Source organism: Heloderma suspectum, chromosome 4 (assembly GCF_057233095.1).
Source record: "Heloderma suspectum isolate Gila_16-S chromosome 4, 16-S_ref, whole genome shotgun sequence".
Classification (NCBI taxonomy): Eukaryota; Metazoa; Chordata; class Lepidosauria; order Squamata; family Helodermatidae; genus Heloderma; species Heloderma suspectum.
The window spans coordinates 248,587,501-248,601,249 of NC_139461.1; the positions used below are offsets into that span (position 1 = coordinate 248,587,501).

Consider the following 13,749-nt stretch of genomic DNA (forward strand, 5'->3'; position numbering starts at 1 on the left):
GGGAGGTAAAAACAAAGAGTAACATTGACATTTTTTAAAAGCCACCTATATTGCAAGGATCCCAATGGGATAGCTGTGTACCAGCAAGACAATCTTTGCGCTCCCTGATATGTTACAGTTCTACACATCTTCCTATAATGTACCTTCCAGGCCAGAGTCTCAACAGGTTCAAGTTGTAGCTTCCCTAGTTTCAAATGAGCTATGCCAGATGGCATCAGTTGAGGACTAGGCCCAGACATACAAAGCGCTCTCTTACCCAACAACAAAGAAATAAATGCATCTTAAACTGACAGCTTTTATTTATTTTAAATAAAATTGCTTTTAATAAAAGCAGAAAATATATATATATATTTATTTAAATATGTCTTTTTTTTTTTAATTATTCTGATAAACTGCCCAAAGTGTCTCCATTTCAGAAACTCCATGGCAGGGCTGACTTCAGTGGCCCTGTCCATGGAGAGAGAAATTTAACATGAAACAAACCAGTACAGTGAGTGTGTGTGTGTGTATATATATATATATATATACACACACACACACACACACACACACACCACTGTATACTTTCCATAAAACATATATTAAGGCATGTAGAGGACAATGGACAGTTTTTATGAGCTAACAGATGCTACTGCAGGAGCAGAACCAAGAATTTTTATTAATCGATTATTCATCATCATTATTATTATTATTATTATTATTCTGGACTGTCAAATGTATTGCTGCAGGAAAGGAACTAAAACTCTGATTCCAAGGAGTGTCCTATATATTGGCAATGGGATCATTTAAATAATAACAAGGATCCATAGATTTCATTGGACAGGGAGGTGGGGAACATTCTGATTTAAAGACAGCCTGCCAACAGTTCTTGTTAAGGGCCAGGAACCTAATTACTGTTTATATATATGGAGGTGGATTCTTACACATGATGAGTGGAAAGCGCCCCCCCCCCTTGTGACTTTGGTGCTAAAATGAACGTGTGGGAACAGAACCTGACAAAATCAGGTACTGTATTGGATGACGTGGGAACAGTTCTGATTTAAAGGCAATCTGCCATCAATTGGGCACCTAATATCTTGTTAGGTGCTGAGATCCTATGATTCCTATTAATATCTGTTAAGGTGAGTTCTCAGAAATGATGAGATGGAAGCTTCCCAATGACTACTTTAGTGTTTAAAATGAATGTGAGGGAAACAGAACTGTATAAAATTAAGAGCACAATCCTGCGCATGTATACTCGGAAATAAGCCTCGTGATGTGCAATGGGATCGCACTCCTTAGTATGTGGGTTGGATCCAGACTCTGTCATGCTTATAGTAGAAACATTGAAATCAGTGTGACAAGTTAGTCACGGCTAACTTTAGTCCCATTGATTTCAATGGGTCTGCTCTAAGCATGACCAAAGTCTGGATCCAACCCAGCACATTTAGGATTGGAAGGCTAACAGTGGAAACCTATGAATATCTACTCAGAAGTAAGCCCCACTGATTTCAGTGAGGCTTACTCTTAGGAAAGTGGGTATAACACTGCAGCCCAAGTCCCAGATTGTACAAGGGTTTGCACAACACTTCTCCCAAAGGGCTATTGTGGCAACTCACTTTGCAGTTCCCCGTTGACTGGCAGGGATCCACACTGGATCCACACAGAATCAACACAGCTGCTGCAGAGACTTCATCCCACAGACCTACGCCTACATTAGAGCTATATAAAAGGGGGAAATGAGTCTAACAGTGTATTGTATGCATCTCAGCTCAGAAGCAAGCTCCATTGAGTTCAGTGAAACTAACTCCCAGGTAAATGTGCACAGGATTGCAGCTTTAGTGAAGAATGATTTTGCATTCTTCTATTTGGAAAATGGAATCACTTGGAGATTCTGTGGTTGTCTCTTCCCATTATGTGAGCAGGACTCCAATTCCTTATGGCCAAAGTAGAGTTGATGATGGCAAACTAGGCCTGTTCTACACTGATAAACGAATTAGGCTGCAAAGTAGAGTTTCTTGGTGGTACCCAGGCAGCTTACTTAACTGTGCTGGGAAGATGGTTATAATTTAGAAGAAAGTTCATGGTGATTTGAGAAACTAGCCTTTTCTGCTTCAAACCAAAAGCAGGCCTGCCTTTCATACAACCACAACATTGTAACTGGGCAGTGCTTGAATTATGGAGGAAAATATGGGGGAAGGCAATTAAAGCCTCAAGCACTCTGCCAACTGCCTCCAATTTCAGATAAGTCCATCCCCCTTAGCTAATAACAGTAGTTAAGAGGGCCATCAGATGGGGGGCAGCCCACCCCATAATTTGAGCACTACTTTGGGAATGAGAAAACCAGTTCATGTTTAATCCAAATTAACCTTGCTTTTACAAGCCAAAGTAGTGTTCTTCAAACCAATAGTATGGAAACAGAGCCTCCAGCTTTGACATATCTTTGAATAAAATTGAGAAATACACTTGTGGACATGTATATGCCAAAACGAAGCCCAGAATGGCGTTGCTAACTTCTTCCGTGAACCTATCAGCATTTCAACAGAACTAAATTGTCACTCAGAAGTAAAATCACAGTCTAAAATGCCAATCCCCACCTGCAGCATCTTCCATTGTGTCTTTGTGGAGAATCCAGAATGCTGGATGGATTGGTTTTCAGCACTTTTGAAAACAGCCATGAGACCTTCCGAAAATGCAGCTTATGGAAATTAAAAGGAAAAGCTTACTGCATTTCTGTGTTCTGACCTATAGTTAGAACAATCTTAGTTACTTCCATAAAAATGTAATTTGGGACAGAATGAAGGAACCAGTTTGGGAAGACTTCATCCAGCTTGACCTTATATTGGTATGGCAAACTGATAGCTTGTGAAACAATTTCCTGTGCCACCATGGTGGCCCTATTATGTTTTTGTAGGAAAAACTGGCCCACAGGTTTTATTTAAAAGGATTCCCCCCCCCCCCCACACACACAAAGTTGTATGTGAGAGAATCAACACTTTAATGTTAGGAACTTAGGGAGCTGCCTTATACTGAGCCAGAGCACTGGGTCCATTGACTGGCAGCAGCTCTCAGGCAGGATTCTTTCCTAGCCCTGCCTGGAGATGCCAGGGATCGAACCTGGGCCATTCTGCATGCAAAACATGTGCTCTACCACTGAACTACGGCCTCTTGTTACACAGCAACTTTCAAAACTAGCCTTGTTGTATCCATCTCTCTGAGTTTTGCATGTAATGCCCTGCCCATGCCCACTGCACAGCCCATACTGCGAGGTGATGCCAACTTTAGCGCAGAGCCTGACTACTTGTGCAGGGATCAGGCTGTGCATTTATATATGCACAAGATGCATTTCTTGCCCGTTCTTGGATCACTGTCTGGAGAACGGGGTGGCCCCTGAGAACACAGAAGTTCACTGCCCTCACCCTAAATGATATCCAGACTGGCCTTACCAGGTATTCACTCCCTTTCAGTGGACAACTGCAGTGTGGAAAGGAAGTCCAAATTAGACCCTGGCTCAGTAGGGGGACAAGACAACTGAGTCAGAGCTACTTGAATAAATCTTGGTGGGTGGAGGAAACTCTATTGGTATTTACTTGAAAATGAATAAATCTCCCACGTTGTCTCTCTCTGTACCTGACCCTTTGGTCTAGCGCCCTTCTCAATTAATTCTTCTCTCAAACTATTGAGGAAACAATGAGGGCTCATCTGGACGAGCAGGGCTCATTTGAGACCATATGAGATGGGAGCAGTTGCAGTTGTGGTCCTGCACTCTTGCTGTAGGAGCTCAGTTCCTCTGAAAGATCACAGCAGTAATTATCATGCAGCTATAGCCTTGGCAGAGGAGATGGATGAAAGGGGTGTGTGTATGTGTGCGTGCGTGCGCATGTGTGTGTGTGTGTGAGAGAGAGAGAGAGAGAGAGAGAATTCTACCTCCAAATCACCTACAGGTTGCTCTACTGGTGTCCACAGCAAGAACAGACATTACAAATGGCAGAGATTGAAGAGGCCTCACTTGGTCCTCTCCACAACTGCCAGGAGTGGATCGCTTCATCTTTGCCATGGGGACTGACTCATGGCCCATCTCGTTTAGTTCAGACCCAAATTTCATGTACTCAAATCTCCTGTTGTCGCTAGCAGGACCTTCTGCTTCAAAGGCTGGTGTAAAAGACTCTTAAGTGTGTGGCTAACTCAGTGATCTCTCCAACAGACAGTTTTCTTCCTGGTCCTGTTACCTAGACATATGCCCCGGAGAACTCAAGAGGAGTTTCCTCAATGGCAGTACTCTGAATTGGCTCATATGTGAGAAGGAAATATCACCTACCGAGTCCCATTTTTGCTTTGTGTCTACAAGAAAAGAGATCTCACTGGGTCTAATCCCAGCCAACAAAACTTTTCCACTCTTGTCTTTCCCCATTCAATCTTTCATCTACACCTCTACTCCATGCCCACATACATTACACACATCTTCTGAACCATCCCACCCTTATGCTTGGGAAAAGAAGAAAATGCCAGCATGTCACAACCACAGCAGTATTTCCACAAACCAGCAGATTCCTCCAAAGCCTCTTCTGCTTTCTCCACACACCCTCTCAGATGGGTAGCCTTCTTTTTTCTTCACCTGCCACATCCACAAAGTTCTGTCTGTCCATTCATGCTTCCTCCTTCTTCCTTTTCCTGTGAATGGTTGTGAGCATAAGCAGAGAAGTGTGGCCATGCGCAGGTCACTTAGCTCCAGATATTAAAGATGCTAAAGCCATTCTGGTTGACAGAGAAGACCAACCGGGGGTGGGGTGGGGGGTGAGAGGAAGAAAAGAACGATCTGGGGCTCACGTCAGTGGAGGGGTTATGAAGTCCCTGGCTGCAGTGACGAGTCATTCTTCACACAACTGCCCTCCCCACAAAAACAAGTTGGTGGAAGGGGAGAGAGCCCCAGGAGATGGCTACATTAGCATGGGAAGCTTCACCTCCCCCTGCTGCCACCAGCGTGTCTGTTCCAGTTCAGTGCTGAGCTACTCCAAGCAACAGCTGATCTTTACCTGCTGGTCCTTTGCCTTGGAAATGACTGCAAGACTTGCCTTGTGGAACGGAACAGGTCCGGCACTCTGCATCCATCTGCTACTGGTTTTAAAGGGCTTGTCTGGGCAGTTAATATGGGCCACGGCAGTAGTGGAGGTGTGTGTGTGTGTGGGAAACTTGGGCCAAGGTGAGACGGACATCCCCCATTCTCCTCAGAGGCAGTTTTTCCTTCCTGAATACAGCTCAACTGAAGGAGGGGATGTTCTGAGAGAACCATAACAACAACCATGTGCATCTTTAAGTGGTTGTGTTGGGATGCAGACTCCGGTGTTAAAACGTGGCTCCGTGGAACTTCACAGCATTCACAGCAGCCAGGGCTTGTGCTGGAAGGAGGAGAGAGAGAGAAGAATCAGTGACAGTAACTGGAGCCTAAGGCTGCAGGCCTGCTGGAAGGACCTTTGACATTGCTTTTGCAAGATGAGCAGAGGCTGTGAATTTGACAGGCTTGTCTTAACAGGGAGAGGTTAGGAAAAGGAAAGGAAAGGTTCCTCCTGTGCAAGCACCAAGTCATTACTGACTCCTAGAGGGACGCCGCTTGCGCTGGCATTTTCATGGCAGACTATAGTGGGGTGGTTTGCCACAGCCTTCCCCAGTCATGACTACCTTTCCCCCAGCAAGCTGGGTACTTATTTTACTGACCTCGGGAGGATGCAGGGCTGAGTCGACCTGAGCCAGCTACCTGGAACCCAGCTTCCGCTGGGATCGAACTCAGGTTGTGGGGAGAGTTTCGGTTGCAATACTGCCGCCTACCACTCTGCGCCACACAAGGTTACTTTGACATTAAAAAGGCTGACCTTTCTGCATGAGGACCTTTCTCAAACCCTTAATGGTGCTCACCAGAAAAGGTTGTGCCAAATGCATGTAAACTGGAAGAAGGCAATGACTAGCCCAGGGTTCTGCACTATTTATTTATTTAGGAAACTCGACTGTCTAAAATGTCATGGCAGAGAAGAATTCAGTATCAAAATTCTACTTTTATTAGCAAATGTATGATGGAACTTTTAATTGGTCCTTGGGGAAATAACTGGAAATTAGAGTTCTGTTATCACCAGTGGAATAGGAGTGGTCCCTTTCTGCTCTAGCCATGCCAGCAGTGTAACCTTCACCCTATTCCCTGGAGTTTTAATTGAAGGACATGAAAGCTTAGTGTTTAATTCTTGTATTGTCTTCTGGACTACTAATGATGGAGGATAACCAGACTAACACTGCAATCCTATGCATGCTTACTTGAAAGTAAGTCTCACTGTATTCATTGGGGTGTGCACAGGATTGCAGCCTGAAAGATGGACTTGTGGCATATGCAATATATATTCATCTCCATCCTTCAGTTCACAGAGGGGTGGCCTCTGTTAGTGAAGCCTGAGGATGCGGACAAAGTGCTTGACCAAATCCGATCGACCACTTGTGTGCTTGACCCTTGCCCTTCATGGCTTATTAAATCAAACAAGAAGGAGATGTCCAGCTGGTTCCAGGAGGTTGTAAATTCCTCCTTGAGAGAGGGAGTGGTGCTGGCTGCTTTAAAAGAGGCAGTAATCAGACCACTCCTGAAAAAGCCTAACCTGGAACCGGAGGATGTTAACAATTATAGGCCACTGGCCAACATCCCCTTCCTGGGCAAGGTGCTTGAGCGGGTGGTTGCAGGACAGCTCCAGGCACTCTTGAATGAAATGGATTATCTAGATCCATTTCAATTGGGCTTCAAGCCTGGTTTTGGAGTGGAAACTGCCTTGGTCACCCTGTGGGATGACCTCTGCCAGGAGAGGGACATGCGACCCTGTTGATTCTTCTGGACCTCTCAGCGGCTTTCGATACCATCGACCATGGTATCCTTCTGGATAGGTTGTCTGGGTTGGGAGTTGGAGGCACTGCACTGCAGTGGTACCGCTTCTACTTGGATGGCCGACTCCAGAAGGCGGTGCTGGGGGGTTTTTGCTCTGTGCCATGGCAATTATGCCATGGGGTTCCACAGGGCTCTATTTTATCCCCCATGCTGTTTAACATCTACATGAAACCACTGGGAGAGGTTATCAGGAGGTGTGGACTGAGGTGCCATCAATATGCGGATGACACCCAGCTCTACCTCTTTCTCATTAAACCCAGGTGAGGCAGTGGCTGTTCTGAATCAGTGCCTGGGCATGGTAATGGACTGGATGAGGGCCAATAAACTGAAACTCAATCCAGACAAGATGGAAGTACTGTTAGAAGGTGGTTTGTCTGCCTGGCTAGGTGATATTCAACCTGTTCTGGAGGGAGTTGTACCCCCCAAAAGACCACGTTCGTAGTTTGGGGTGCTCTTGGATCCAGAACTGTCACTTGAGGCACAGATGAATTCAGTGGCACGGAGCACTTTTTATGAGCTTAGCTGATATACCAACTATGCCCTTATCTAGACAGAGATAGCCTAGCTACAGTTATCCATGCTCTGATAACTTCTCATCTGGATTACTGCAATGCGTTATACGTGCAGCTGCCTTTGAAAATGGTCCAGAAACTTCAACTGGTCCAAAATAGGGCAGCAAGATTGTTAACGGGGACTGGCCAACGAGTTCATATTATGCCAGTACTTTTCCAGCTGCACTGGCTGCCAGTTCATTTCCTGGCCTGATTCAAAGTGCTGGTATTAACATTCAAAGCCCTGAATGGCTTGGGGCCAGGTTATCTGAAGGATGACCTCCTCCTCCCATATGTGCCTGCCCGGACCTTAAGATCATCCTCAGTGGCCCTTCTCTGTGAGCCCCTGCCAAAGGAAGTGAGGCTTTTTCTGCTGTGGCACCCCGGCTGTGGAATGAGCTCCCTAGTGAGGTTCGCCTGGCACCTACATTGTATTCTTTCTGGCGCCAGGTGAAGACCTTTTTATTTTCCCAGACATTTTAGCATTTTTGCTTTCTAGACTTTTAGCTTTGCTGTTTTAAATCTGTATTTTAAATCCCTGCATTGCCGCTAGGTTTTATTCTGGTTGTATTGTTATACTGTGGTTTTAATGTTTTGTATATATTATATTGTTTTATTGTGTGCTCTTTGGTTTTAATTTTTGTGACCCACCCAAAGAGCTTCAGCTATTGGGCAGTATAGAAAATAAATAGATAGATAGATAGATAGATAGATAGATAGATAGATAGAACGGTCTATAGGGAGTAATTGCTGTCCGGGACAGAGTGGATTTAAGCATCCAAGCAGAACAAACATGAAATATGCACAGAAGCTGGGCACCTTTGTGTAGCTGTGTGTGTCCAAATCCAGACTGTTTTGTGAAGGGAATGGAAATGGTGTAGCGGTTCTGCCTAACGTCTGCAGTTCCTTTTCTTGGATCACTTCTGTCAAATGTTGGATCAGGCACGAGACCCACAGGCAGAGGGAGTTACACACTTCTTTGTTTCCCCCACTCCAGTTTTTTCTCTAGCAATACTACATCCCACAGTCAAACTTATGAAATAAATTTTTAAAATATATTTGAATTTAAAAGAATAATTTGCGGGGGAGTGAGTCCAGCAGAACATGGGGAACTCTGGTTACATTATAGTGCTTACTCCACTCAAAGACCAAAAATAACTTGAGTTTTGACCATAAGAAATAGCTTTGTTTGGACAATCCATGGAATGTAAGGACAGAGTGCGTTTTAATGAACGCTGCATTCAGCAACAAGCTGGTGAGTACATGATAAATAAATAAATGGGTAAATAAATTTCTGGAAGGGTCAGTTTTCTGCTCTTTTCAAACAAGTCCTGATTCTGCCTCTTTATTGGCCTTCTTGTCTTTACAAACATATGCAAATCATTCATAATGATCTATGAGGATAATAATGCATATCAGTTATTCAAAGACCTTCACATACATTAGCTCTGTTTCTTCTACAACAGTCCTGTAGAGTAGGCCATTGGTTGCCATCCACATACTACAGAGGGGAAATTGAGTTTGAAAGAATAGTGCTTTGCCTAAGGCCCAAACTAGACATGACACACAGTGGTGTGTACCTTTCCTCCAACTTTAAGCAACAACAGCAATAGCCCCAAAAACAACCTTCGGAGGCTGTGAATTTAAATGGAGGAGTACACAGGAAGCGGCTGCTTAATTCTTTTTTTTTTTAATGCTATTTTTTAGCTCAAAATGGCTCCCAAGCTTCTTTTTTAACCTGCAGAGAGAAGGAAAAGGGACACTTGTATTGTTTTCCATGCAATAAGAAAAGCAGCCTGGGGAGAGTGATTTTGAGTGGAAGAGCAACAGGACGAGAAAGGGTCAAGTAACCCTACTCCCTACCACTTGTCTGCTTAAACTCACAGCCTCCAAACTTGCTTTTGGTTTTTAAAAAAATCAGGGAAAATGCACACGACTCTCTAACTAAGCCCAGGCTATTTGTATAGCAGCCTTCCCCAACCTGGTGCCTTCCAGATGTTTGGGCCCGAGCCAGCATGGCTAATGGTCAGGAATGCTGAGAGTTGAAGTCCAAAACATCTGGAGGGCACCAGGTTGGGGAAGGCTGAGGTAGAGAGTTCATAGTTGAGGTGAGATATGAACAAGGGATTTCTTGCTTTCACTGCTCACACCTGAAGTCATGCCAATATACTAATTTTCGGAGGCCTGTTCTGCTATTGGTATACATTGGCATGGGTGAATCACTGCTAAGCCACTTTGCCCGTAGGAACTCCAGGGATATTTATGGCACCTTCATTCACTGCTGAAACATCTTGCACTTACTCTGTGGAAGGAGACTGGGCTTCTTGTGACAGAAAAGAAAGTGTTAGCTTAGCCAATATCAGTGGGTGGATGGATGAATGGATGGATGGATGAAGAGAGGATCTCTTGAAAAAGAAGCTTACCCCTTCTTTTCTCCAAGAGACTGAGGTAACAGAGAATGAGATGAAGTATAATAGAAAATGTGCTTACTTTATGGCTCAGACACGCATAAAATGGCCGTCAGCACCCTGGGATGAGTCAGACGAGAGGGACTTGGTCGGTGGAGTCGGGGAGGCTGGGGAAGTGGGAGGGCTCGGGGTGACACATTGAGCTGGAAACAAGAAATGGAGACCGGGCATGAAGAGCGTACAATGCTTCAGCCAGGAAGGAAGAAAAAGGAAAGAAAGGCAAGGAAAACACATTTTGTAGAGCCAGCAGGGGTTAGAAGAAAGGGAAAAGGAGGCGTGATTGGAAATCACAGAGCAGTGCAAAATGGCTCCCCCATGAGGACGTGAGAGTCCCACTGGGAAAAACATGGAGTAAGGCAAAGAGAGAGGCCTGGCATTTGCACTGAAGGACAACAGTCACTGAAGACCCCATCCTGCCATGCGGCTAAAGGAAGATGGATTTTTTTTTCAACGCAGTGCTCTTCAGCAAATAGCATTAAGCATTAATATACATGGGAACTAGAACATCTTCAGAACTGCCCTCATATGTGCAGCTATTCATCATAGATTATAAGACCAGATGTGGCTCGAATAATAATCTTCTGCACCAGGACTGGCCACAAGGCAGAGGCAGTCCAATATTGCACACCAGCTCCTTCAGTAGGCTCATGCAGCAGGAACAGATTGTTCAGAAAGAAATAGTCAGAGGACTGCGGACTGTGGAAAGTGATATTAAGTTTTAATGAAGATTTAGGTTATAACCTCTATTTTTTATCATTAGCTGCCTTGTGCGCCATTTTTGGCAGAAAGGCAGGACATACATACATAAGATAAAAATCCATCATATTAAATACATAGAATCCTTTGAACACCAGGGCAGCGGTCAAAGGCAATGACCCAAAGTACAGAGCTAGCACATTCCTGAGGCATTTTCAGCAGTCCACTGCCCTGTTGCCATGGGCCACGCCATGTGGCTTCCTGCCCAACAGCTTCCAAAGTAAAATGGTGTAGAACTGGGCATATTTCAGACGTACGAAGGCAACCACAGAGCAGATCAAAAAGAGGGTGGGATAGGCATATGGCCCACATTTGAACCCCAGCTGTATAGAGAAGAACATAAAAAAGAACCCTGTTGGATCATCCCAAAGACCCAATTTGTCCAGCATCCTGTATCCCACAGTGATCAACTTGATGCAACAAGTGGGACATGAGGGGGATAGCCTTTCCCCACTGTTCTTCCCCACCAACTGGGGCATGCTGTCTCTGAAAGTGGAAGTTCCACACAGCCATCATGATTAATAGATTTTAAGAAACTTATACTCCAGACATTTCCTTAAGCCTCTTTAAAAACCACGTACGTTGATGGCCATCACCATTCCAAGGCAGCAAATTCCATAAGTTAATTATGCACGGTGTGAAGAAGTACTCCCTTTAGTCTGTCCTGAATCAGCTTAATAGGCTGACCCCGGGTTCTAGTATTATGAGAGAGGGAGAAAAAATGCCTATCCACTTTCTCCGCACCATGCGTAAGTTATACACCTCTATCATGCCCCTCTTTCTTGCCCCTTTTCTAGTCTAAAAATCCCCCAGAGTTGTAAATGGCATCCAGTTCTAGTCTCAGACTATTACTCACTTCTACGAGTCAGCGCAGCAACACCTCAGGAATAAGAAACTATTTTCTCATCACTGAACTAAAAGGAGGACTCTGCTCTGCACAGTCACTCTCAGGAAGGGACGCTGCTTTAAGCTAGGGATGGGTGAATGAGCTATGTTTGAGACCACCAGGATTCTCTGAATATTGGCTCACCGCTCATCTCGTGCCCAACTCCCGTTGGCAATGCATTTCCGATCGCTGCTCGCTTTGCGCGAATGGGAAAATCGCAGAAATTGAGCAATGACTGAACGTGAAATTTGTGCAACTTCCCATTTGATTTGTGCAAATTTCCCAAACTTCCTCGATAGACTAAGGTGGGGCTGATCCATCCTACAAGGGAAATGTGCATAAAGTGCTAAATTTGTGCAGATTACAAAATTTGCATAAATTTAGGAAATTCGGGCAAATTGAACACAAGCACATGTTCAGCAATTTACAAACGTTTTCAGTGGATGTGTGCTCGCAGTCACGTTTCAAGTTGCAAACAGGGCATGCTCACATTTTGTGAGCAAAGCTGAAATTCTCATACAACCCTACTTTAACCAGATTGTATCTCAGAGAATTCTCTAAGAGGATTCTTCTAATCGAAGTGAGTTGAACTTCCCCAGGGATGCATTAGACCAGCCTTCCCCAACCTAGTGACCCTCAGATGTGTTGGACTACAAGCCCTAGCATCCCTCTGCCAGCCATAAGTTGTAGTGCAACACATCTGGAGGACACCAGATTGGAGACAGCTGTGATTGCACCTGTAGTGGAAACCTCAGATTCTTTGGGTAAATGGACAAAGTGGAAACCTCAGATTCTTCAGGTGTGGACAAAGTGGATATAAGATTGCACCCACCAAAAAAAAGGGCCAGCACAGGGCCAACACATATATTACACAGGGTATACTCAATTCACTAGAAATGATATTGCCTACACATCACTTAAGGATATACAAGTAGTGCCCAATTGTCTGACATAGTCCTTCAGGGCTACAAATTAAAGGAGAGGACAGGAAAGTTCAATGTAATGTAGTACCATTGCGGCTGCCACTGTGACAGTCCAGACCAATTAATATATTGTTTGACTTGGTTTGGTACTTGCTGGCAGCACTGCAAATATGCCCCTTTTGACACATTGACATCCGTGTAAAACAAAAGCAGTTCGGCAGCACATTTTGGCTTCATCAGACAATTCTCTAGCCTTTAGAAATCACTATAACTAATTTAAAGCCGTGACCCTAATTTACACTAGACAGCACTTCAGCTGCCAAATCTTATTTCTGAAGCACATTTCTTGCCCGCACAAGGGAATTATGTAGTCATCTCCAGTTCATTTATTTTACCACGAGTGATACAGCCTACACTTAAATGCAGAACAAGCTATCCCTGGCAGAACTCGGTGAGGGGAGCAGATGCCTCTGTCTCTTTGGGAATGCAGTACTCTGTCGCTTAATCTTCCTTGCACCACTGCAGGCGTTTGCACCTTACCAGAGAGCATGCGGCCCCGTCGGGAGGCTTCTGCTGCCAAGGCACAGGAGATCTCTATTCGCTTCTCCTGCTCCTGTAATTGGGTCTCTGAGTCCTGGGGCACGTCCACCTCTCCCTCACTGAGGGGAACCACGTTCTGCATGCTGCAAGAGAGAAGGCTTGAGGTCATCTCCAGTAGTAACTGACCGTCCCGGAGCACATCTCAAGCAGGGGGCAGTCACAACACCCAGAGTGGCAGGTCAATGGGATAGGAGAATTGTAGATAGCATACTTTCTATTAAATATGTGCTGACTTTTGTATACTCTTTTTAAGCTGTGTTGGATTTTTTTAAAATTGTTTTTAGTTCAAAGTTGTTTTTAGTTATATGTTGTTTGTATATACTGTCCATATGCTTTTATGTAAATGGTTTTTAAACTTTGTATATTGTATTTTAATGTTTTAACTTTTGTAAGCAGCCCAGAGAGCTTCAGCTATGGGGCAGTATAGAAATGTAGTAGTAGTAGTAGTAGTAGTAGTAGTAAGAAGAAGAAGAAGTAGTAGTCTGCATCCCAGAATGATGGGGCCCTGATCAAAGCTAACTGTAAAGGCCATTTCTTTCAAATGGAAAATATTTTAAGAAGTCCTCACATTCCGTTTCTCCACTCCACATGTTTGAATGTGGTTCATACCTAAATCAAATTTTCAGCCACAGAAATGCAGTCAAAATTGTTTTCAATTGTTTCTATAAAACAG

General features: G+C 44.4%; 1 protein-coding gene across 10 annotated transcripts in view; it reads right to left on the minus strand.

Moving 5' to 3' along the window:
- Positions 1–13,749, minus strand: part of PLEKHA6 (pleckstrin homology domain containing A6) — a 180,448-nt gene that overhangs the window by 1,678 nt on the left and 165,021 nt on the right. For 7 of the 10 annotated variants that reach the window (XM_084853216.1, XM_084853217.1, XM_084853211.1 and 4 more), the window contains one exon: positions 10,061–13,159. In XM_084853216.1, the coding sequence (XP_084709342.1) occupies positions 12,868–13,159 (292 nt within the window). In that variant the 3' untranslated portion in view covers positions 10,061–12,867. The other 3 variants (XM_084853213.1, XM_084853212.1, XM_084853218.1) reach the window with 1 other exon arrangement.